Raw genomic sequence first — 26,959 nt, forward strand, 5'->3', positions numbered from 1 at the left:
GTTTTGTGACAATGTTCACATTGAGTGGAGGCTACCCTATGATAATGGGTGGGTGAGGGAAACGGTCCTTTAAAAGGAATACTTTGATAGTACTTATTCCTTTTCTGTATCAGACCCAGGGGTTTCTTTGTGTGTTATTGACTTCGGGTGTGTGCCAAGAGAAAGCACATTTAGTGCAGTGGTGCATTACTTTTTACTATCGTGGGTAGACTTGAGAGAGTCATGTGAGATTTACAGACTCTCAGTGCCCATTTTGTAGAGCTGCGGTACAAATGGAAGCAACGACCTGCTGTCCAAAGTGGTTACTGTTGGAGCTGGAGTGAGCTATTGCACTCTGATGGAGAGTTTTAGACTTTATGATTCAAATTTCTTCTATTGCCTTTAGGCATACAGTGCAATATACAACATGGAGCGAGCATAGCACTCCCCTGTTATGCCATACCAAAGAAAGAAAAACAAAAAAAACAACTCCCGCTGGCCCCTCCTCCCCGTTTACACTAACTCCACTATACTGTCACCAGTCCACTTGGTGTAGCTATGTCCCTTCTCTGGGAATTCCTCTCTTCTCTCGCCCCATGTCAGCCAGTTTGGTCAAGCAAAGTATATAAAGATATCTGTGACATGTTCATTCATAGAATTCAGAAGTAAGCAAGTTAATTTACAGCTTCTAGAGATCTTGGTAAGTATCCAAGAAAGAGGTTAGTGCTAGTTGCAGGTGCCCCATGCCTAAGATGTGCCACATCCGGTGTGGCCAAGCCGTAGTTGTGGTAGGCTTCGCTAAACCACATTGGAATAGGATGGCCTGTAGAGCTGAACCCAGCACAAGCCCAGTGAGCTGCCCCTACAGGATCTGAGTAGGAAAGTCAGCGCATTGAGGAGACCCAGGATTATGTAAACTGGATATCGCGGAAGCTGTGCATCAAGGTGTGTGTCTATGTCATTTAACACTGCCTCCCAGTAAAGTTTGAATTTCGGACATTCCCATAGAAGGTGGAGTAATGTCCTCGGAGCTTAGCACTCTGTGCTATGTCTGGTGTCGCCCCTGTACAAACAAACCGGGGTTAAATATCAATAGATGGCAATCTCAACAACGGTCTGTATGCTTGCAGTGTTGTGCGCAGATGCCTCGCTCTATTATATATCACGTCCTATTCCTCGAGTGTTAGGGTCCACCCTAGCTTGTGCTCCCACAGTGTCTGCCAACTTGTAGGTATATGCTGTAGAATTGTGCATAATACAGTGATGAGGCAGCTGACCTTATCTTTAGCTAGCAGCCAACATTCAAAGGGGGTGAACGCACGCTGAGTGCCGTGTCGCATTTCGGGATGGATGATTTGCACATATTGCAGCTCTTCTGTTTCTGCTAGACCAAAGTCTAATTTGAGCTCTTCAAAAGAGAGGAGGGCATCTGCATCAAACATGTGGTCCACCGACCGGAAGCTGTCCGCCTACCAAGCTGTGAAAATAGAGATATGGAGCCCCGGAGTAAACTCAAAATTGCCAAACATAGGTGTCAGGGGTGATGGAAAAGAGACCAGTCCACTGCTGGTAGCTACATGTTCCCAGATACCAAGCGTGGCTCTGGTAATGGGGGAGAAGTATAAGCCCCAGGCTCTCTGCTGTCTACGCAAAAAGGGGAATTTCCAGAGGTGCTTGCCTGCGACCGCTCTATCCATAACGCACCAGTGCTTCTCCGATTCGGAACAACTCCACTCCACCAAAAACAGAGCTGGGTTGCTTGGTTGTAGTGTCAAACATTAGGGATCGCCAGACCTTCCTCGCTGTCTGGTCTGTAGACCTGTTCACTGTTCATACATGGCCTCTTACACAAAATGATTAGCTTCCCTCTGCAACGTTTCCAGTATGCCAACTAGGGGCACGACTGGTAGGGTATGAAACAGAAAGCGCTTGTGGCAGCATGATCATTTTCGGTGCAGCTATTCCACTGTTTCCATTGAGCTAGCATGCTGCGAGTCTGCATGAGCAAGCCTGGATAATTAACGACAGAACATCTCTTCGAGGCCAAAATGGGCCATTGTCGCTTCAAAGTAATACCAATGGCACCCGATCAAATGCTTTCTCAGCAGCGATTGGGTGGGGGGGGGCACCCCAAAGCATTACCCTTGTGTAGTGAAAGACTGCTGCCTTCCACCAGGAGTTAAGTTACGCAAGTGCAATTGTGGCATCATATAGAGTTTTAAGTAATGGTGATCAATAGATTGAACAGACCTTTTAACTTGTGTCTGTGGAGTGGGACCTACAGGCCCCTCGTGAATAGTTCCACTGCTGTTGACTTAACTCGTCCTTGGCATTCATTGGTTAGATGTAGTGCAGCACAATTTGTGAATGTGTCTTGAGTGTGCACACTGGCATGTAGGTGTACCTTTAGTGATGCAATACAGGGATGCCAGTGAGTGTATCCAGCTGTGTTACTGAGATGCATTTGTGCCTGTAAACAGTGCAGTGCATGAAAGCCTGCCCTCCTGGTCTGCGTGTGTGCACAGGGATGTATGTGTATCTAGGAGTGGCAAAGTACATGGAAGCCTATGGGTTCCATATTGGAAGCCAAGTTTCTTTTGGAGGTGGGCAGCCCTCCAGATAGTTTTGTGGATTGCTACATCTCTGAGAGCTTTATGGGACTCACTGAAGGAAAAGGGAGCCATGCTCTTCTGTACATTTCCAAAGGGTTCTTACATTCTGAAGGAGGTCACTGTTCAGAGAGGCCTGAATACATCTCAGGAAGAAGATGGGGCTCTTAAGAACCATAAACAGTAGGGGTGGGGCCCTTTGGGAACCTTTTGTTAGGCATACATCAGTAAGGCCAACATTTAGGAGTGATACTAGAATCACTCCAAAGTCCTGTGTTGTGAGGCTATAAGAAATGAAGATTCTCCTGCTGTGACAGACTGCTTTTCTGGGTAAATGGACAGGACAGAGGAGTGGGCACTTTCAAAGATGCAACCCCAACTCATAAGTTACTTACCTTCGGTAACGATAGATCTGTAAGAAACAGTAGTTCATGTTAGATTCCTTACCTTAGAATATCCCCAGGCGTCAGACTGGATCCGGAAAGTTTTGCGTAGCAGTACCCCTGCGCGTCGGTAGGCGTCGTCTGCGGCTCCGCGTCCGTCATCATGATTGCCGGGATTCTGTCGTCGCAGCAGCCGTGGCCAGAGTGGAATGGGCGCGTAGCCCCACATGAGGCACCTTCTTAGCCAAAGAGTAACAGACCTTGATGCACAAAACGACCCACCGAGAGATGGTCCTTTTGTGCACCGCCCGTCCCTTCTTAGCGTCCACGTAACCAACAAAGAGCTGGTCGTCCACCCGGAACTGGCGTATGTTTTGGGTCCAGACGGTGGAGCCTCTCTTCCTCCTTCGAGGGACGCGGAGGCGGAAAGAAGGTGGGCAAGGTGATGGACTGCCCGATATGAAAGGCTGTAACCACCTTGGGCAGGAAAGGCCACGTTCTCAAGACAACTTTGTCCGGATGGACAGAGAGATAAGGAGGTTTCGAAGATAAAGCCTGAAGCTCACTCACTCTCCTGGCAGAGGTGATGGCAACCAGGAATGCAGTCTTAAGCGTCAGAAGACGAAGAGGGCAATTGTGAAGTGGCTCGAAAGGAGCGCACATCAAATAGGTTAGAACAAGGTTCAAGTCCCACTGAGGCATCACGAAAGGAACAGGAGGAAACATGTGTGTGATGCCTTTCAAGAATCTATTTACAACAGAGGATTTGAAAAGAGAAGGATGATCAGGAAGCCTCAAGAAGGCTGAAATGGCAGAGAGGTACCCTTTGATAGTGCCCAGAGCAGAGCCCTGCTGGGCAAGAGAAAGAGGAGAACCTCTGAAAGGGGGGCAGAAAGCGGATCCACAGCCTTTGCTGTGCACCATGCCACAACTTTGTTCCACCTGCAGGCGTATACCGATTTTGTGGAGGGACGCCTGGCTGCCAGAATCACATCACAGACTTCAGGAGGCAAGTAAAAAATGGACTCAACTATCGCCGCTCAATCTCCACGCATGGAGGTGGAGACTGGACAGGTTCAGGTGGAGGACCGTCCCCTGCTGCTGCGACAGAAGGTCCTCCTGAAGAGGCAGACGAATCGGGGGATCGATTGACATGATGGGTAGCTTGGGATACCAGTATTTTCATGCCCAGTCCGGAGCCATAAGGATGACTTGGGCCCGGTCGCACCGGATCTTCTTCAGCACTCTGCGCACAAGTGGTAGAGGCAGAAAGGCGTGCAACAGACTGCAGCTCCACTTGCGACGAAAAGCGTCTCCGAACGAGTGCCGCCTTGGAAATTCCAACGCGCAGAACTGATGACATTGCGCGTTCTCTTCTGTGGCGAATAGATCTAACCAAGGCTCTCCTCACTGCTGAAAGAGGCCTTGCGCCACGTCCGAGTTCAGACGCTATTCGTGATCCATCATGCACCAGCGGCTGAGTTCGTCCGCCCTGGCGTTCAGGGAACCTGCCAGGTGTTGACCCACCAGGGTGATGCCCTGGTGTTCCAGCCATTGCCAGAGGCGCAGAGCCTCCTGACAAAGAGTCCATGACCCCACCCCGCCCTGTTTGTTGCAGTACCACATGGCGGTGGTGTTGTCCGTGAACACCTGCACTACACTTCCCCGGACAGAGGGAAGGAATGCTTTCAGTGCAAGCCGGATCGCCTGCAGCTCCAGAAGGTTGATGTGGAGCTGGGACTCCGCCGGACACCAGAGGCCTCTGATCTCCCCCCAGCCCCGGAGGGACGCATCTGTCACAACTACGTGCTCTGGTTGGGGTAGGGAGAGGGATCTGCATCTGACCCAATCGCAGTCCGTGAGCCACCACTGCAACTGTCTCGCAGTGCCCTCCGAGATCCAGATGTGGTCGGACAGGTTGCCCTGATGCTGGGCCCACTGAAACTTCAGATCCCACTGCAGAGCCCGCATCCGCCACCTGGCGTGATGTACCAGAAGGATGCAGGAGGCCATCAGCCCCAGAAGTCGAAGCGTCAACCTGACAGACTCGGGATAAAGGCTGAAAGATCGGAATCAGAGCCTGAATATCCCGAACCCGCTGTTCGGGAGTCCACAACCACTCAGATGAAGAGGAGCTTCTGAGATTGGCACAGGTGTGACTTCGGCACATTGATGGAGAACCCCAGCAGGTGCAGGAGGTCGGCCGTAGTCTGGAGGTGGCTGATGACTGCCTGGGGTGAGCCCGCCTTCAACAACGAGTTGTCGAGATAGGGGAAGACTGAGACCCCTGATCTGCGACCACCGCCATTACTTTTGTGAACACCCAAGGGGCGCTGGTAAGGTCAAAGGGGAGCACGGTAAACTGAAAGTGCTCGTGGCCTACCGTGAACCGCAGGTAACGCCGGCAGGACGGGAATATGGATATATGCGTCCTGCAAGTCCAACGGTACCATCCAGTCTCCAGGGCAGCTAGGACCCAAGCTAAAGTCAGCATCTTGAACTTCTCCTTCCAGAGGAAGCCGTTCAAGATAGGGCGTAGGCCCCTTTGCCCTTCTTGGGCACCAGAAAGTAGTGGGAGTAGCAACCACGTCCTACTTCTGGCTCAGGAACGCGCTCGATGGCCCCCTTGGCCAAGAGGGCCATAACTTCCTCCTGCAGAAGTTGCAAGTGATCCCCTGACATGCGGTGGCATGGCTGGAAGGGTCGCCTCGAAGGGGAGGGAGTAGCCCCTCCGGACGATTTGCAGCACCCACCTATCCGATGTGATGGTACGCCAGTGGAGGAGGTGATGGTGAACCCTGCCCCCCACGGGCGTTGAATGGGCCTGAAAGCTCGGACTAGGAAGGCTTTGAGGTAGCTGCTGCGGGGGTGGATGTGGACTGACCTAGCCGTTGTCCCACGGCACCGCCACGGCGGTTACCACGTCCGCTACTACGTTGAGGTTGGTTCTGCGCCTGCGGCTAGCTGGACGTGTGGGGGCGCCCCTTCCTTGGCCTGCACGGGGCACTGCGGCAGCACTTCTGCAACCGTATCCCACAGAGAGTGGGTGTAACGGCCCAAAAGGCAGGCGGTGTTAACAGACCGCAGCCCCAAACTCAGGGAGGAGAACAGTTTCTTCCCAAACTGATCGTACCTTTTGCATTCCCGATACGGAGGAGCGGTAGGGAATGCGGTCTGGGATGTAGAGGCCTGTATCACCAGGCTCTCGGGGGTGGGGTGAACGGACAGGAAGCTGGGGTCGCCCAGAGCCATGCGGTCGCGTCGGGCCACAATCTGATCTACAGGAAGGCCCGCAGAGGGCTTGGACCAGGTGCCCACCAGAACGTCAGTGAGGGCTTCGTTAAACGGCCGGAAAGAGTTGACCCGGATCGGGGCTGGAACTAGGGACGATGTTGTGGGCGACATCCTTGGGGACGGCGCCAGCAGGGGGGTCGTAAGGACGACTGGCGGCGTCCCGGATCCAGGCCTGGATCCTGTGGAGCCCTGCGGCGTCGGGACCGGGGTCGTCGATGGGACCGGGGTCGTCGATGGCGCCGGGGCCGAAGCACCCGACGGCCCGCTAGGGCTCCCAGACGGACCCGCGGGCCTGAAGGCGCCTCTACAGGGCCCGACTGAGGGAAGTGAGTCCTCATAGCCACGAGGAAGTCACGAATCTACTCCGGCGTCGCGTGCAGCCCAGGGACTGGCGGGTGTGGAGCTGTGTGCGGCGCTTGCAGCTCCTGCAGAGCCGCGTGGGCGGTGTCGCTCGAATCCCCATCCGCTTGGCGCGATCGTCGAGGGGAGTAGGAAGACCGATGGCGCATCTTCGACTTTGAGTGCCTCGACTTACCCGAGGACTTTAAGCCCGACGAGTGGTGGTGACTCGACGAGCGGCGATGAATGCTGCCCCGCGACCGGTCCCTCGACCTCCTACTGGACCGGGACCTCGAGCGGCACAGGGCCGACTGCCGGAGCTCGAGTCGCTTACGGGACCGCTCCCGCCTAGCCTTCGGGGTCAAGGCCCGGCAGTCGGGGCACGACTTGTCATCGTGGTTGGGCCCGAGACAGTAAAGGCACCGACAGTGGGCGTCAGTCACCGGCATCAAGTGGTGACAATCCTCACAAGGTTTAAACCCAGGCATCCCTACCGGCACCGCGAGTCAAAGATCGACTCGAGAAGTAATCCAAAATAGATCAAAAAGTTAGTCAAAAAATTACCTGCAGTACTGCTCTTCCCGGATCTGTGTTTGCTGGCGCGGAAAAAAGAAGAACTGATGTCAGCGCGAGAGGGCGGCGTCTAAGTGCTCCGAAGAAGTCATCCCGGCGATCACAACACCGACGGCTGACGCGGAGCCGCACACGACGCCTACCGACACGCAGGGGTACTGCTACGCAAAACTTTCCGGATCCAGTCTGACGCCTGGGGATATTCTAAGGTAAGGAATCTAACACTAACCTGTTTCTTTCAGATCTGATCTTCAAAGACTGAGAGACTAAATCAAATTGGTTTCTGGAAATGGATTATGAAAAGGAGATTTCATGTTGTCAATCGTCAAGCACCCAGGCATGGTTGTACCGTGACCTGGAGAAGCACAGCAAGTGTACGAATTTGTGTGACCAGAACTGAGGATCAAGGTGTGCTAGTCTTCCAGCTGGGTGAGGCGACATCACCCATGATACTCAAAACAAACTTCTATGGAGCCTGGAGCACCAGTTTGCAGAGACCATAGGAACCATGTTAGGAGGAGTGGAAGCGCAAGGTCCAATGGGGCATACGGGTGAGTGGATACTTGCATTGAGGTGTGAGGATCGCAGTTGCACTGGTCGGGCCATCTATCCATGATCTGAATTAAGTCGGCGATACCGTATGCCACAGGGGGCCGCCATGAATCAAAACTACTGTGGCACCAATCGAGGCGGTCTGCTCAAGGGCTGATTTAAGTATGTGACCACATATGCCAGAGGAGGCAGCCGCCAAAGATAACTGTCATTGCACCAATCAGGCTGACTGCCCATGTGCTGTTCAAAGTCGGCACGCCTGTATGCTAGAGGGGGCCAATGTGAAGACTGCTGCTGAGCCACTGATCAGGCGCCACCCATGTGCTGTCAAAAGTCGATAACCCTGCGTGCCATGGAGGTGGCCACTGTGAAGAGCAAGGGCCATCGCCCTGGTTGAACAGTCTGTTGAGTAAACTAAGACTCTTGCTTAGCTCTACAAGGTTTGCATTCACCTCCATGGGTGTCAAGAGGAATAAACTTAGTTCAAAGCAACAGCAATTGAATCTGAAGAAGCAGGTTGTTGTAGCCCCACACAACCTAGATGAAATGGTGTCTGTTTTTTTGGTTACTAACAGTCCCTAAACAGGAATCCTGGGATGCAGTGGTAATTTGAAAAACCCAATTTTGTTATTTATATACATACAAGCACGCACACACACCACTACGAAAAAGTCACTTTATGCTTAAAGTGTTTATTTCAACAGTTTCCTCTTGTTGCTTAGCACATCGAAAAAACAAAACAGATCATAAAAAACCCACTAATTTATGTTGCGAACTAGAATAAAATAAACATTTCTACAATCGTTAAAATGTCATCTAGCAACCTAACACCCTAAAACCTACTTCTATGCACTCTACTATGAGAACATAGCATAGTGTAACTTGCATCTAGAGTTCTTTAGGGAGAATCAATGGACTACATATCAGTTTACAGCAAAATGCTGTCGATATCAGCAGTAGGATCAAACGTTCCCTCCAAAGGAAAACCCATTCAGTTCTCCTCCTCCTGGACTTGGCTCGATATCAGATTTCAGTGCAGAATGGGATGCTGTGGCATCACGACAGTCTGAAGATTATCTGGCAGTATACTGCACGATAACCTGGGGCGAAGCAACTCTCCTCTCAAGTGGTCGATTGGCAGGACATGTATACTATGTCTTATCTGAGATAGGAATTTCTGACATAACCATAGGAATGTCTAGCATAACAAACATGTATCAGTATGCATGGCTTAGACACATTCTTCTAAACAAATAAGGTAAAAACACATCAGTTCAAACTACACTGTTTATGCTATTATCTGACCTTGAGATCAAGAAAACAAGACTTGTTCCAGGCTGATGCTGCATCGGGTGTCTTATTGAGGTCATTGTATGCGCATCAGGTGTCTTATCGAGGTCATTGTCTGAATGATTTAACATTTTCACAGATGTCAAAGGCAGACATGTTAATAATTATGCAAAAATAAAGAAAATGGAGTTTCATCCTGCTCAAGATGGAGTTGGGCCTTAGGGACTTTCCATTAACTCTGCCAAGAGAAAGGGACATCACAGGAATCATTGCCTTGAGGTTTCTGTGCGCCACAACGCCAGAGTGCCAGATGCTCCTAGACTGTTTCATTCAGAAACACCAGTGGGAAATAGTAAGACTGATGGCTGGGCTGAAGGGCTCTGGGGAACTTACTCTGCCTCATAGCGCTGCAGCACTCAATCACTCACTTTTATAAAGCCATACTGGGACTTCCAAGACTCGGACTTGTAGGGGGCCTAACTTGAATATTGCTTATTGTAATTTGCGAAGAACCAAAACCAGTAGACAGCTAAGTGCCTGAACAAAGCTAGAGTGCCGGCCTTAGGACAATTGAGTGAATTATTTGTGCATTTCACTTTGTGTTGAGATATGAAATACCATTGTTATCATAAAAGCTGATATCTGGGTGGACATGTGGTTGTGGAGGAATTCAGAGTTTGAACCCATGTATAACATGCAGCTACCCGCCCTTCACACCCGTCCCCTCAAGCTCCCAAGAAGCCATGGGCTGCTCAACCTGTGCCACCACTGAGAGTCAAGTACCGAAGGGGTACTTGGCCCAGTTACTCAGGACCCATAGTAAGTTGGGCTGTGGGACACCAGGAGTAAAAAGCCTCAACCCCCATTGTTGAGCCCAGTAACCCCTGCTTGCCCCGTGATCCTCTGGAAGGGGTTCTGACAGACCCAAAATGTATTATATTTTACATTGCGAGCTTCTTAGTGGGCTCACCAAGTAAATTGTGTGAGGAAGCAAACATTACAGTGTGCATTAAAAGGAACATTAAAAGTACACATGCTAATGGTCAGAGCACCTTATTACAGTAAAGAGTGGTAAAGATAAGGTTCTCAATAAGCAGGGTGTGTGAAATAAGTAATAGTCAAACATGATTTTATTTTAAACAGTGAAAGTCAACATTTAGAAAGAGAACCAGATTAAGCATTACTTACGCAGCAATAGTAAACATGCTAGAATCATTAGTCCAATCGCTCCAGCTCCCAGTTCAGTTTTTCGGTCACCGACCATACGATCTTGGCATGCATAGTCCTTTGTACAGGTACAAGCGGTGAGCTGAAGAGTTTGTTTTTCGGGACACTTCAAGCCTTGATTATCCATCACAGCAATGGGAACTTCATAACTCCTAGGCCGGAGATTCTTTGCCACCAACTGGACACTGGTGGCTTTGGGTGAGAGAAAAACATGGTAAAAACACTGTGCTAATAGTCACTTTGATTAGAATATTCTCTAAAATAATCTCAGCAGGCGTCCACATCTTTTTGCAATACAAATAGGTCATGCTCCTGAAGAAAAAAGTTAAACTGGTTTGTGACTCTTGATAACGGCATCTTTAGTGAGTTAAAAGAAAGCAAATTGCAAAGAGAAAAATATTAATTGGTAGCATTAACAACACGTAGCTGGCAATAGAGTTCTCGAAGAAGTGCATTTACTACTTCTGTGGAATGAACGTGTTGAAAAGTAAAATGACAAATCTATTTAAGTTCTGACCATAAACAAATACGTTTTTGTATTCACTGCTTTGTTTAACGCATTTGTCACTTCCCACTAACAATACAAGAGAAATTTTGTTGAATGCAATCTTAAGCAACATTTGTCAAAATTATGCGAGAGGCAGAAGAAGTGCTTACCATGGGCATGCTACCCTATAACCTTACACCCCTCCGCCTAAATAAATCTCACAAAAAAAAACATACATTCCACAAAAAAGGAACCGACGCTAATTTTTTAGGCGATTCAATGGGCCAGTCACCAAGGAGTTTATCAAACCTGTCCAAGTGGCTTTAACATACAGTCAAGAAAAATAATTAGATCGTAAAGAGACACAGACTCAATCTTGCGTTGTGATATAGGGCAACAAAGTATAACTCTAAAGGAAGCTTGGAAAACAGTTCTTCAGTATCCTCTAAAATAATGAAAACATCTGGTGTGCCAATCGCACACATACTGTGACATCTGATGTTTCCAAAATTCTAGCTAGAAGTAGTCTAAATCTGCAGAGATGTGGCAAAATCAGATGAAATATTTCATCAAATTTTGGAGGAAAAAAAATTCAGAACGTGTGTGAAAACAGATACACTGTGCATTCATGCTTTTTATTTTAATGCAAAAAAAATCCTCAAATTATTGCAATTATCCATTTCCCCAAATTTCTGAAACATAAGAAAGCAAAATGTTCAAATTACGGCCCCTCTCACGCACATTCAACTCTGTCCCACGATGACAGTCCTAATGCCACATGTGCTGTGGCACCCACACATCTATTCTTAGCAAACCTTTCTATGTTTCTACGTCTCAGCACATGCATGTACCACATTCAGATATATTAATGGCATATGGGCTGTTAAGCTTCCCTGAAAGCAGGTGCCCACTGCTCAGCCTGCAACCCACCTGAGCAGACAAAATAATAACCCAGGACCTGTATCGCTGCGCTGATGCGATCCTATGCTATAGCTTCATCCATTTCTCCTTCCATTCTGATGCTTTCACACGTTTTCTATCTGGGTGGACGTGTGGAGAGAAGAATATTTACTGGCTTAAAGAAAATCTATGGCTCATTTCGAGACCTGATTTCCATGAATAAAAAAGCATTCAAAAACAAAAATAAGCAGTGCAGATTGTTTTAACTGGCCACACAAAGCACCTCACTGTATAACGAGCATTGGCATTCGCCTAACACCAAGCAGCAGATACGAGGTTGGTGTGGGGTAGGGGAGGGAAAACTATGTAATGCTGGGATGGAACATGGTATAAGGTGCATTTTGTCACTTCAGTTACCCCCTTCATTTTGCTAAATCTATGTCCATGACCATACTGCCAGCGCAGTCACAGAAAACTTTCACAAGTGGAAACATTTGATAAATTAGAAGGTGGTCACTGCTACTTACCATTGGTGCTTGCAATCGCCCAGTTACTTGCAGTTCCAGCAGGTTCATCTAGGACGGTGAATGTGAAAGGAGCCCCATTGGGGTAGGCATCTGGATCCGCAGCAGTAATGTTGATGAACGGAGCATTATCACAGATGGTTTGTGAAGGATTCACAATCTGTGGACAGTTATCATTAACGTCTTCGACTTGAATCTCGATTGTACCAGTTGCAGTTTTGCCGGGAAGCACTGGGGGTTGGACAAAAATGAAATGGTCTTTCTCCACAAAATAAATGAACATAGTATACAGCTCTATCAACTGGAATGCCGTTATAGAGTAATCAAGCTATTAGTAATATGCTTTAACCATTCGGGTATCACCCTCAATTTCGAGCCACACATGAACTGCTGAAGATTATTTTCAGCATAGTATACGTCTTGAAGGTGCAGTTTCTTTGGGGATACATTCTGGTGCATTTTGCTGGCATTCTCTTCAGTCCTATTATTGCAATGACTTAATTATATGTTTGAAAAATTTAATAAAGAGCAGCCATGACCCAAAGGGATCGTTACTACACTGTCGCAGAGACACGTTCCTGCACTGCAAGGATTCCGCATGACCGGTCCTCTCCTGCTTCTTCAACCAGCTGACCTCAATCTGGCGCTGCTGAGACAGTGAGTGAGAGGTATGTTATGATCTACTATTTTCCTTCCGCCTTGGCTATGTATCTCTTCTCTTACGAGGCTTCTCTGGTTTTACTTTTGAAATGTTTGACTTGAATATTCTAGTATTGTCTAAGCCTGATGCTTTTCTTGATTTTGATTTTTGGTGTGTGAATTCGTTAGCTTAATGAATTGTCATGCATTTCATTTGTTTGATATGTTCCTTGATTCATTTGCTTAATGTCTTTTCATGCATCATTTATAATCTAATGTATTTTCTATTTTGATTGCCTTATGTACATTCAATTGCTTTTATTGTGTTTTGGTTTCCTTAGGAAGGGGGATGTGTTATGATCTACTGTTTGCCTTTCCCCTTGCCTATGTATCTCTTCCCTAGTGCTCAGCCAGAATGAGTGTTGGAGTGCTTGGAGATGTCCGGAATGTTGGATGATTGATGATGTTGTGGAATGCATGGGTGCCTGGCGAGGTTGTGAGTGTCAGTTGGAGTGAGCAGGCTGAGCAGCATGGAGGCTGCTCCTGGTGGGGCATCACCTGGACTTTACATATTCCAGTAACTTTTCCGAAGCGGTTATATTATCAATAAATTTACAACAAACTTATATACCACATGGCTACAGAAGATCTTTTATTTACAACACGGTATTATACCTCCCCCGAGCTGATCTACACACCGGCTTTTCAGATGCCAAGTGGCCATGTCCCGCACGGCCACAATGACAACATCTGGCTTTTTAGCTTGTGTGTGGCATGCTGGAATACAGTGTGCTGAGCAAACATCATCATACTCAAACTACAAGTCCCAGAATGCAACATGCCTGTAGCCAGAAAGGGTGGCCTGGCTGAGGAGGTGCTTGGAAGCCATGGTCATCTATTGCACACCCACCACTGCTCGTACATAAATGCTTGAGGTCTGCCCCCATTATGACTTTAAGGCACACTCGTGCAACTGTTGTATGATGCTTTAGACAAAAGGGCACATTTATACTAGGCCAGGGCGGTAAATTTTGATCCACTTGCGGACTTTGGGTAATTTCGCGTTCTGCATAGAATGCGGCATTGCCAAAAATTCCATGATCTGCGGCTTCGCAGAATTTTTTGCTTGTTCGCGCTCTCAAAATACGTGTTCACGATATATTTCCCCCCGAGCACGGAAACAGCATTCGCGAACAGGAAATAAGCATTGCGAACGGGCGGAACAAGCAATTACGCGTGTTCACCGAACGTTTGCGTGGTCGCAGAGATTTTTTATCGTTTATCGGAGCTTCGTGTAGTGCGACTATGCAAATTCTGCCCACCCCTAATTTATACCTCTGTGGCTGCTGCTATTTTTGGTCTATTCGGGTGTCGCTTTGCTTTTCTTTTCTGCAAAAAATATCAAGTTGTGTAAAATAATTTCATTTGGTTATTATGTTTTTACAATTATGGAATTTGTAACAAGCATTTGCAATGCAATAGGTCTTGCAATTGCAATATTTTTGTAAATAACAATGCCTTTTAATTATGTGTTTAAAGCAGGAGTTACTTACCTTCAGTAATGATGTATCTGGTAGAGAAGATTCCAGCCGCAGATTCCTTCACGTAGAATTATCCCCAGGCGTGAGACTGGATCAGGAAACTTTTTGCCACAGCATCCCTGCACGCCGGGGGCGGGGCAGCATCACGCGACTCCGCCCAGACGTCGTCCGCGTACATGACGTCAGCGAGGTCACATAAGACCCGCCCCGAAACGCCTACGTCAGTTTTCTTCGGAGAACTTTTCAACACCACGAGGCGGAGCCACCAGATAAAAAACTGTGGGAGCATGGGAACAGTGTGCGAAGAGCAGAAAAATTGGAAAGAAATGGTGACTAACAACACCACTAGGAGCAGTGTCAAAACTGCAGAATCCAAGGCAGGGAAAGGAGAAAGAACAGAGCAGAGCCCCGAGCAGCCACCCTGCCAGTACATAGACAGCCTTCCCCTAGAGACAAGGAACATGCGTAAAAGCCATGATACATGTAACAGGCCCACCACCCCCATACAGAAACAAGGAAGGGGAACCAGTCCCAAGACAGAAAGGAACACAACCTCCAAGCCACCCCAGCATAGAGGGCAACCACCCACCGAGGAACAAGGGCAAGGCCTGGCCAGATGACCCCTATTCAGAGGTTAGCAGAGGGGCCAGGACCTTCAGCAGCAAGAGGAAGGGAGGGAGGGAAGGACAGAGATTGAAGGCAAACCGCCCCGACCCTGGAGTAGCCAGAGCAGCGGGGCACAGGAGCACCATAACCCCGTCCTCCAAGGAACCAAGAGGAGGAATAAACCGCAACCAGACGGAGCCACCCGTCAAGAGCAAAAGAAGGTACTCACAGGAGATGCAGCCCCCCACTGGGAGGCGAGTACCGAAGACCAACCCAAGGGGAGGAAGGTTGGGCCGTGAAGCAATCTGCTGCTAGAATCGTCTCTACCAGATACATCGTTACCGAAGGTAAGTAACTCGTACATCTGATAGAGACTACTAGCCGCAGATTCCTTCACGTAGAATAGATACCCTAGCAATACCCACAGGGAAGGAGGGTCTGCGAAAGGACCCCACCAGCCTGAACAGAACAGAGGGTCCCACAGGGCACCAGATCTGCGGATCAGGTAAAACCTCGACCCAGCCAGGCAAGAGGAACCCCATAAGCAGAACATCACGACCCCCAGAAGATGGAGGAGGGAGAAAAGAGGCTGAAGAGGGCCGCACACTCACAGCAGAGGAACCAAGAGCAAGGCCCGGAAGGCCGAGCACCCTACTCCCCTACAAGGCAACATAGCTTCCATCCAATGCCAAGACAGGAAGAGGAGAAGAAGAAGCAGCCTAGAGGGCCCAAGAAAACGATGGAAAAGAAGGCGAACCCACCCCAAATGGAGGACAACACGCCAGCCAGAAAGGCACCGACAGTCATAAGCCGCCAGAAGCAAGAAGAACAGCCCAGGCCCCAGGAAGGCCGGGCAGGCGGCGCCTGACAAGGGAGAACACAAAATCATCCCAGCCCTCAGAACAGGAGCAGGGGGATGAGGGAATGCTCGGGCACACCACGAGGGGCCGCGCACAAGTCCTTAAGAAGCAAAGCAACATACATAAACACCATGGAGAAAGGCGACCAGAGCTCCTCAGCAGAGCGCAAGCTATATAACAGCTACTACTACCCCACATAGGGTCCGCTAAGTCCCAAGATAGGGGAACCCTCTTTGGAAGAACTTCCGCAGCAGAGGAAAAACTAAAAGAACCACAGGGAAAAAACGCCCCAGTGGAAGGCTTGACAAGCAGCCCAAGCAAAGCAGAAGGCCTAATCTCAGGGCCAAGTCTGCGCAACAACTCTAGCGAAACACACACACATAGGCAACAAAGGGCCGTCCAGCAGCTAACAATGCCAAAGTCCCATGGGAGGACTCAAATAGCCAGAAAACACACTCCACAGCCAGACCAACCGGTCGAAGAAGGCCCAGAACCAGACCAACTCAGCAGTCACTGAGGAGGAGAAGGAGTAGGATAAGGCGGAGGAGGAGGATAAGGCGGCGGAGGAGGAGGAGGACGGAGCCCTGCCAAGAACCTCTGGATGGCAGAGTCAGCCGCGGCATGAAACAGGCTGCCATCAAACGGAAGGTCAATGAGTCGCTCCCGAATATTCTCGGGGAACACTCCGCCCCGAAGCCAAGCATGGCGACAGAGAGCGGCTGAGGATGCCATGGCCAGGCCCAGCACCTCTGAGATGTCCAGAGCGGAGCGGAGAATAAACGCTGCAAGCTCCCGGCCATCCAGCGCTTGATGCCGTAAGTCCACCTGAACATTCTCCTGGGCCGCTGAGGAACCCAGAGACTCAGCCGAGTCCCACAAACACGAGGAGGACCTAGACAGAACACACAAGGTGTTAAGGGCCGCAGGGCAGCGCTGGTTGAGGCAAACATGTTACGCCCCCAAGAGTCCAGCCATCGGGCCTCCCGGGACGGCGGAGTCAACAGTGGTGGCAGGGAGGGAAAGGCGGTACGCAAAAGCAGACTGGCGGCGAAGAGAAAGACACGCCGGATCACACGGCGCCGGACGGTGCCAGTGCAAGAGATGCTGCGGCACCGGATCCCCTGAGGCAGGACGCCTCCAAGCACCCATCAAGAATGAAAGGAGCGAACCTTCGAAGGGAAGCAAGATTTCCCTCCCACCAGAGCCCTGGTGGAGAACCTCCAAAAGATGATCCGCCGGAAAATGAGCAACCGGGCCACCCATGAGCAGGATGCCAACAGCCGTGGACACTGCATGAGCAAAGGCCACACCCGCCTCCATAGGGCCCTGTGGTGGAGAAAGCAGCTCCTCCGTGGGCAACGGCTGCAAACTAAGGTGGCCGTCCCCGAAGCCAAGTGGGACGGGCAAGGACCAGACCTGGAAGTCAGAAGGAGCCGAGGAATGAGGGACCTGCCGCTCTTCCGACGAACACCTCTGCCTCAGGAAAGGCGGGAAGCCGCCCTTCGATGACGCGGTGAAAAAGATACCACACGGCAACCAGTCTCCGGGGAGGATGACACCAATATACAGCCTGCCTCCGGAGAAGACAGAGCGTCCGAAGACGAATCCGCAGCACGACCCCTGCGCGGAGCCGTAGATTCCGCCGCCTGAGGCAGAACTTCGGCACCATCTGGCGTCGCCGGTCAGGGTGCCTCCAAGTCACACCAAATCGGGGACCGGAGTAGAACTGGAGCGACGCCGACTCGACCCCCGCTGAGGTAGCCACCTGCGCAGAGGAACAAGAAGGGCCTGGGGAGTGACACGAAGTCTTCCGCCAGCCGTGGCCCAGAATGCGGCGGAGATCGTCCAGCAACCCATGTGGAGGCGTCAGGGACGATTCAACATCCGACTCATCCTCCGACGAGGCAGCCGCCCTTGGGGAAGGACGAGAGGGTCCCGAAGAGGGACGAGGGGTCCCCACACAGCCATGACCCGGAGTGGGACAAGGAGGGTCCACCGACCCCTGTGGCTCCGCACAGTCCAGCTGCTGCTGTAGCGGCGTCACCTCGGCCTTAGACAGGACCACCTTGTCAAAGGACAGAGGGGCTCGGGATGCGTCACGAGCCCTGGTGACCTCCTGTGACCCAACAGGGACTCCCGCGGGAGTTTGCAATGAGGCAGAGACGCCGTGGCCTGAAGGAGGTGCCCGGAGGAGCCGCACCCCAACAGTACCACATCCTCCAAGCCTGGATCCGAACCAGTCGGCGCCGGGCCGAAGCCGCCAGCGGCGCAGTGGAGGGTCCTGCGCAAGGCAAGGGATCCGCCGACACCCCAGGAGGGGAAGGAGGAGGAGATGCCAGCGAGGCCTGCAAAGCCGCAGAGTATGTCTCCATCTGGACGCTCGACGCCCCAGCACCGGGAAACGGTGGATAGGACGACACGTAGGCCGCTTCACCCGCAGAGAGCCCACGCCGCTGGCAGGCCGGAAACCAGCCCCCGTGGACAAACTGCGACACTTACCCACCGGGGAGCGACGCTCACGTGACATCGGAGAAGGGCGAGGACGACGACCACAGCTGTATCTGAAGCCGTCCATCGAAGCAGACCGAGGGGAGGACGTCGACCTGGAGAGACGCTTCGAGAGAAGTTTGCTTCGGCGCTCCCGCCGCGACTTCAGCTTCAACTGTTGGCACACCGCACCATCAGTGGTGCCTTGATCCTCCCCAAACACCACATACAAATTAGGTGAGGGTCTGTCGCTGACATAAGACGCCCACACAACGTGCAAGTCTTGAAGCCCAAAGTCATTCGCACACTGTTCCACAAAGAAAAGGGACAATGGAAAGAAAAAAAGAGGGCCCAAACAGGCCCCTAGCAAGGACTGGATCCGCGTTGCACGCGGAAAAGGAAAAAACTTACGTAGGCGTGCGGGGCGGGTCTTATGTGACCTCGCTGACGTCACCTGGGCGGAGTCGCATGATGCTGCCCCGCCCCTGGCGCGCAGGGATGCTGTCACAAAAAGTTTCCAGATCCAGCCTCACGCCTGGGGATAATTCTACGTGAAGGAATCTGCGGCTAGTAGTCTCTATCAGATAAACCTGTAATAATGAAAGGCATTGTCATTTGCAATAGGTCAAAGTTTCTAAAATGCGAGACCTATAGCATTGCAAATGCTTGTTTTCTTAGCGCTCAGAAGTGGTCGAAATGACGAGTCGCGCTATTCAAAACTCAAAAATAAAACAAAATAAATAAATGAATGAATAATATGCCGACTTCCCAGCATAAACTCATACACATTTCACGAGGAAGGAGTCGTGTTTGGGAAATAACAAGCGTAACTGAAGTAAGCTGCCCCAACTTGTCCCCCCTCCCGCCGCCAAAAGCAGGATGTAACCCTTTGCCTATTGATAGGCCTATTTTACTTCATGAGGAAGAACTTAGAAATCCTACAGCTAAGGAAGGGGGGAAAAGAGACCATGCATGTCAATTTGAGTTGTAGCTGCAACCACTGGCTTCCCCTTTGGTACAGCAGGCATTACCCTTTCAGAGGGTGGTGAAGAGAGAAGCAGAAAAAGGATATAAAGGAGACTATCAGAATCACTGTTTACTTACTGTAGATTCTATCTATTGTCCAGGCCTCTTTGCAGTAAATAAGTGTCATTGAGTGTTTATGGAGGGGACAAGGTGTTAACTGTGTGATGTCATCAGGAAACAGTAAAGATGGAAAACTGGGAGCCTCATTAGTAACAGAAGCAGCTGATATTACATCTCAAGCTTTGAAACAGGTAACTGTTCAAACCAAAAACGAAAGATTTACAACCTCCTAGAGCCAGTAAAGCTCACTTCCTCTAAGCCAGGGCCATCACAATTATGTGCCAGGGGACGGCCAATTTATGCTGCCGTTGGCTAAATTATGCAGCAAGAAAGGGCTAATTTATGCAGAGTAATGAGACACATTATGTAATAGTATTGCCTCCTTATTTTGCAATGTTTACTTAAGTTAACACTGTCTGAGCAAAGGTTTTACCTTTTTTGTCCCAGGTTAATACCCAAATACAGCAATGTGCCAAATAAATGCTAACCAATCATGAGATGCCTTTATAGCTAGAATGTATGTTGAAATAGCAGCGATTCTGTGCTTTCCAGTCACTGCTAGTTTCCAGTGCCAGCAGAGAACCACCTATTTCAGATGTTTTTGTGCTTAATGGGCACTGAATACTTATAGTTCCATGTGATTCTCTTTTAGAGTGGCAACCTCTTTTCAGGAGCAATTTTTTTCCTACTGCAAGTATTTCGCTTAGTTTTTTCACTTTGCTGACCCAAGGATATGAACTCCCTGGCTGTTCCATCCGGTGAACTATCTGGGTAGAAGCTGAAAACATCACACAGTGATGAATGAGCTTTATTTTAAAATATTATGTTTGTTACCACAGGGTATTCCGGAGTCGCTCACTGTTCATGGCTGGTCGAGTGTTGCACATTCATAGAACTCTTGGGCCTACTCTGAACTTACCACCCTTCAGTCTAGGTTTGGTTTCCTTCAGTCTAGGTTTGGTTTCCTCCACTAAATTAGTTCTCTCTGTAGCCATGTGCAAATACTGTCCTGCTCGGCTGACTCCATTCCTTCGTTATGATGCCTGTGGAACAAAGTCAAATAGCTGAACGGTGATTTAATGTGTTGTGCTGTTTATCTTTCTCATTTCTGTGTGTATGCAGCTATGTCACGATAGTGACTCTTATGCAGTAAGTCTATCTTTACATTGAGACAAGACTGCGATCTACAAGCGTACCTCCAAGGAGACAAAGTGGTTTGAACTCTCAAACCATACTTACTGGATTCTGCTGCCAAATGTCATGCAGAAAGAACTAGAGTGCAATGGGCACACCCATCTGTAAGCACATGACCCTTCAACGGGTAACGTGTCCTGTGTTAGTGCACGTAAATTCACTATGTCATTTTCTACGAAAACGTAAAACGACCTCATTGTGCACCGCATATGTTCATTCATAGCGTCTCTGGTGTTTAGTCAATCACAGAAAACAGAGGGTGCGTGCTAAAGGAAAGGCAGGAGGTTGCTGGGCAGAGCGACGCTTGGAAAGGACCGCTGGGTCCACGGCGCGGAGTGACTGCATCGCGCCAAATCGCAGCAATTTCCTACAGCAAATAATCCAACAAAAACACGCATCGATCAGGGAAGCCAACGGTAACCTCAAACGAGCAAAGCAACAAAGGTGACTCGTTAAGGGGTGTTGAGGCGTGCTGTTTGAAAGCGCGAGATAAGCCACAGCAAGCAAGGGGGAATAAAAACCTATTCCTCAGCCGTTCCGAAGGATGCCCGACTCAGCTGGCATGGAATCCCTAATTTAGCTGCTTGGATGTGCGTAGATGTCAGAGCAACCCGAGTCATTTTCAAGTGCAGCAAGCAGATAATTATGGCTTTATAAATCAAAGAGGGTGAGTTTATGCCTCCAGGCTGGAAAGCAAAATGGCCATATGGTTGTCAGACATGATTAAGAGACCTGCCTCTCGTCCCATCCCCTCATCGTTTCACATGCGAGCACACAACGGGTGTAGGCCCGCTGGAGCCAAGTTCAGGTTTGAACTCGGATTATACTTAAAATAGACATGTTCTTGAGCATGCTTTCCACTTTCTCAGCAGAACGCGCCCCTGAGATGAAGACACTGCTACTTCAACAGCTTCCTGGGTACCAGATGATGCGAGCACCCGCCTCCTGTGGTACAAAGCCAATTCTCGAGGAGTCGTGGAACAGCGAGTGCTTCCACTACAACACACAGCTGCAAGCCAGGGAACAACTTCACAAGGTCTTCGGCATGCCTTTGTGCGCAAGTGGTCAACGCAGCATCTGCAGACATGATGAACTTGAAAAAATGTTTGAAGGCAAGCGGCCCCTTCTCAAACAGGATACTTAAACAAGCAGCAGCTGAGCTCACCCTTGAGCGCCGCCTCCGCCAGCAGGACACAGCCTTTAAAGGGCCAGAGAGAAAGAGGAGAGGTCGACGTCGCACCACTCGGGATTATGCTTGACGGCAGCCCGTACCTGCGGTGCCATGCGCGAGCAAGGTGGGCAGGGCCTAATGAACAAGGTGGACATCAACAAATGCCGAGAATGCTTCATGAAAAGCCACAGCAAGGCTCTCAAAATATGCAGTCAGGGTTGACGGGCCTAATGCAGACAGGGCGGACACCAACCCCGCTTCCAGAGAAGCCGGACAGAAAAGCAACGACAATAGTTCACGCCAAGGCGAAGCAGCACATGCGCTGCAGCACAGGCAAGATCTAAAAATAAAACACCTATTTTGCAGTCAGCATTTCTGTGGAGTCCAAGGATCAGGGAGATAGAGCTGCTGAGCGAATGTGACCTTTATTAACACAGTGAAGGACATCAAGGTGACGTGCAGCTCAAGGCCACTGTACTCTTGGTAGGCAATGGCCTGGGAGAAAGTCTGGTGGCATGCATCTGCACAAGTCAACCAGCTGGCTCTCGAAAGAGGGTAAGGCAATCAGTTTATAGGGTGCTCCGATTACAGTGATTGGAGAAAATCTTTTTGGGATGGTGGGGCAGGTTGGCAAGGAAGTGGCGTAAGGGAAGTGTTTGGTGATATATTGCCTTGTAGGGTCGGCCTTTGACATGGGCGAGCTGGGCACAGGTCCAGGGCGCCAACATTTAGAGGGTCGCATTTACCGGTTTCCATTAAGGTCTTGAATGCAGCAGTCTCCCTCTGAGCTGGCTTTATTGATTCTGCCTAAATTGCTTTTAATCTTTTTTGTCTTCCTTAATGCTGTAGGCATTGTGTTTAACACCGGTCAATCCCTGCAATTAATTTCCCACTCACCATCCAACATGCTCACACCCCATGACTTACCAACTTGTCAATAGCGTTAAGCAGGTAAGATGTGAGTCATTAAGATGTTTGGTGGAGGAGCAGAAATGTTTGTGTTCAGAGGCCAGTCACTGCTGTGACCTGGGAACAGAAAACGAAGCCCCCTGTTGCTTCTCGGCTTATTGAATTGTAGCAGCCTGTGCCCCAAATTTGTTTCCACCCAGGACGCATTCTGAGCAAAGACAGGCTCTGCAGCCTTGTATCTTATAGAAAGTGTAGTGTATATGGCAGGAAAGAGGGTAACATTTGCCAAATGAGGATGAGTTGACAGGCATGCAACTGTCCTCTTGCCTGCTCTTCCTTTCTCGTCTTTACACCTCCTGTTCGAGCTTTCTTTGATGTGCGTTGCGTGTGATGTGTTGGCATATGGGCACCACCCTCCCTCACCACCAACACATAACTAAATAGCGTTTCACTGCATTGTGGTGATGAATTTTTCCTGGGGTCGAATGGTACGACGGGGAAAGATGGTTCTGTTTCTGAGCTGGGTGATAGGAGGACGGGGAAAGAAGAGGGAGGGTCTGGATGATGGGGTCGAGTTCAGAATCAACGGGGGAAGGTTACTGCAGGGATCTTTTCACTGCCTCAGAGGTCATCAGTTGACGTGAAAACACAGGGATTACATTTCAGTACCCAGTAAAAAAGTGGCTGATGAGTCAGTGTCCATCCCATCAAAGTGATTGCATGGAACTCTATGTCTGTTTTCTGATTATGTCCGATTATCAAAGGCTGGATCAACTCAGAGTATTTTGATCTTACTTGGATGTGGTCACCACAACAAAGTCTAGAATGCTTCACTCAAGGAACCTGGAATCACTGCCAGAATCCCAGACGGTTAGAAAGCAATTTCTATGCCCTAGGCACAGCGTGTGCCACCATGATCTGTCATCTAACGTGAAGTCAGCTTTAGATCAGCTGCTCTACAATCAATATGTTGGCTGCAGAATGTTTTCCACAAACATATGTTATGGTTAAAAAGCCATCCCTCCTTGATGCATATATAGATTGTGCCCACACCTCATAAAGCAGACTTATGATGTGGGATGTACTAATAACATGGGTTTAATAGCTTTACTTACAGAAAGAATGTTCCCTCACGGCTTCCCTAACCTGCAACTATAATTTCTTCCACTGTGGTGAGCACCACTGTGTACTTCACAAGGTTTTTATTGCATGCTAGGGTTCGCTGTTGATCTAATAGGGAGAAACCAGGCCCCTGGAAGGTGTCCCACTATCAAGTCTGTCCTAATTAGACCATGATACTGTAGGAAGCTGGCTCTTGATATGATATACCAAAAAGAGGTATACTGTGCAGAGTCCCGGTATTCCCTGACTAGTGGAGAGGGGGTTGCTCTAGCAATCACAAGGTGCTCTTCTAAGGGGTTGTGTGATTGAGCAGCCTTAGGCTTATCAGAAAGAAGTGTTAGACATCTGAAACCACACACAATAGTCAATAGATTATGCATACAACTTAATAAAGAGACCTAACCAATTTATAAAAATAACAAATATCTTTATATATGTTTAGGCACCAGAACCAATATTTATGTTTTTAAAAGTCAACACTTAGTGCAATTTTCAGTACCTGCAATGTTATCCCACGGATGGAAAAACAAGTACGGCATACAGGTAGAATACAGCGACTTACAAGACCAATTTCCTGGACATAAGGGGAGTGTGGCGCAAGGTCCAAGGCAGCAGCAGGTCACCTCCGGTGGCACTAGGGCAACTGGGTGCAGTGGAGCAATACTGAATCAGGTGCCCAATGCTAGCCCATGGGATTGGTCTTCTTGAAAAAAGGCTGCAGGCTTTGACTAGGAGGCCAGTCGGCTAAATCAATCCGATGGTCCAATTCTTGCAATGCTAGGGGACGTGGTAACACCTGTGGTCTCTTTTCCTCCGGCCAGGTTGGCTGGGTGCAGAGGGTCTTTGATGTGCTGAGTTTCAGCGTCCAGAAGCACTCACGGTTGAGTGGGCTTGCAAACAGAGGCTGCAGGCAACGTCAGGGACTTTAAGAGGGGAAAAACCAAAATGGACTGTCTCTTGTGTGGGGGGGGGGGGGTATGGGGGGGGTGGAGGGAACGGGGACTCTGATGCAGTGAGCGGGATTGGATTTTGGGGGTCCCGGAGGTTCTTGTTTGGGTGCTTGCAGGTGATGGAGAGCAGTCCCTGGGTCATTACTGAAGGAAGGCAATCCTCCCAGGATTTGGAGGCACAACAGCTTGGAGGGCGGGATGAATTTTGGTGCAATTCAATGGGGAACAATGCAGGGCTGGTGGCAAGTCTTTTGTGGTTCTTCAGTCTTTGCTTTTGCGGCTCTTCCATGTCCTCTTCCTTCATAGGTCAGCAGGCTTTGCTTTTCTGGTGGCAGGGGCTTTCCTAAATACGAACTTTAGACGAGTTAGGGGAGTGTAGAGTAGTACCTAATGGGATACCTACCCCTAGGGTCACTACGGCCCCCTATAGGACCACTTCCTGTGGGAAGTGGGCATAACCCTGCCCAAGTTCCTAAGTTTGCCATCACCAAGATGGTTAACTTTGAAGTGTCGCCTCCACTTTATCTAGCCCGCCTTAGGGGTGGTACTAGCCTGAAGGTGGACATGCATATCTGACTAGTTAATTTTCCGACCTGTCCAGGTACCAAAGGGAAAAAAGAGGGTGGCTTCCTCTCCTGTGAGGGAAGCCGGATCGAATAACAAAAGCGGTGGGCTCTTTGAAGCTCCCCTGCCTTGGAATGCTGATCTGCAGGTCATCCTGAGGGAGGGGGTGAAAAATACCTTCAGCCTGAGCAGACTGTTTGTTACCTCCTGAGAGCAAAGGCACTCACCCTTGGGGATCAGAAACCTATCTTTGGTGGCAGGCTCACCAGTAGCTTGTAGGTTTTCAGGAGGCACCTCTAAGGTGCCCTCTGTGTGTATGTACTAAAAAATCCAACACTGGCATCATTGTAAGATTTTTAATTGGAGATATTTGAAAACAAACATCCCTATTTTCAGTGAAGCCATCATGAAGCTGGGGAACTCTTTTTTACCAGTGTCCAGCACATGTACTTAAAATGGCTTTGCTGTTCAATTGTACTTGCAGCAATAGAGCTGACCAGCACAAGGGCATATCTGCTTATGCAGATATGTCCTCACATGTAGAATAGTGCACCCAGCCTTAGGGCTGCAAGGCCTGCTGTAGTGACGTACTTATACTGCATGCAGTGTCTGTGGGCAGTGCACACAGGAATGTGTGCCATGTCGTGTTTTCAATTTTGTCTCCAACAAGACACGTAGCCGACAGTCTGTATGTGCTTGGTGAGAGTCCTTTAGGGTGGCACAATTTGGGCTGCGACCCCTAAGGACCCTCTTCGCCCTACGTACCAGGGGTACCATTTACTAGGAACTTACAGGGGGTGGTAAAGTTATTGCCAATTGGGGGTACAATTGCACAGTTCTGGGAAACAGATTCGGCACTGGTGACCTGGTTAGCAGGAACCCAGTGCACTTACAGTCGAAATCACATCAAATACCAGGGTAAAAGTGGAGGAGACCATGTAAAAAAGGGTACATTTCCTAAAAACATCATGATATGGGTGGAAACATCGACAAAATACAACAAACAAACTTGCTTGATCTAAACTGGATTTAAATGTGGGCAACTTTTGCCTCCTGTACTATAAGAATATCTATCAGTTGCTTGTTTGTGAAGCACACAACTTTGATTATCTCCAACATTCCGGAATCTTCTTTCTTTGTGGTGCTCTTCTTTCTTCACTTCAGACACAGTGCCTTGTATATATTTGTTCATCCAACTAACAGGCTATCTTGACTCATCCCAAACCTCTTTACTATGAACTCCCAAATAACCCTTTCATAACTCTTCCCCACTCAATCCCTCCTTTATCCTATTTATCCATCTAACAGACTCACATTTGTACTACTCCCACCACTCCCAATAACAATTTATATTTCCCTATACTAATACACCTTTGTATTTCGGTGTAGAATGCTACTTGCTGAAATGTGCTTCAATGCCTTGTCAGGGGTAGTAAGAGCTATAGAAATACAATTACAAAGTCGAATAGTGCACTGTATAAAAGAAGAAAACAATGAAAGAACAAGGCATAAAATGTATTGAAAACATTTAACAAAAGTATTGCAGCAAGAAAAATTGTTTTAACTTCAAAACATGCAGAAAGAGTTGGAAACAAGACTAAACAAGCTCCTAATGCTCTTTAATAAAAGTAATCAGTGAAGAATAATGGCTAATGTGAACAAGGAAATCTTTA

The 26,959-nt window shown here is 49.1% G+C and overlaps 1 protein-coding gene across 1 annotated transcript in view; it reads right to left on the reverse strand.

Annotated features, from left to right (window-relative positions):
* The window catches only part of DSG2 (desmoglein 2), a 486,965-nt gene that overhangs the window by 80,561 nt on the left and 379,445 nt on the right, over positions 1-26,959 (reverse strand). The window contains exons 11-12 of the mRNA XM_078687378.1: positions 12,161-12,388; positions 10,208-10,438 (exon numbers count right to left, since the gene is read on the reverse strand). Coding sequence (XP_078543504.1) covers positions 10,208-10,438; positions 12,161-12,388 — 459 coding nt within the window. The remainder of the gene's footprint in view (positions 1-10,207; positions 10,439-12,160; positions 12,389-26,959) is intronic.

The sequence above is a fragment of the Lissotriton helveticus genome, chromosome 4_1 (assembly GCF_964261635.1).
Source record: "Lissotriton helveticus chromosome 4_1, aLisHel1.1, whole genome shotgun sequence".
Taxonomy (NCBI): Eukaryota; Metazoa; Chordata; class Amphibia; order Caudata; family Salamandridae; genus Lissotriton; species Lissotriton helveticus.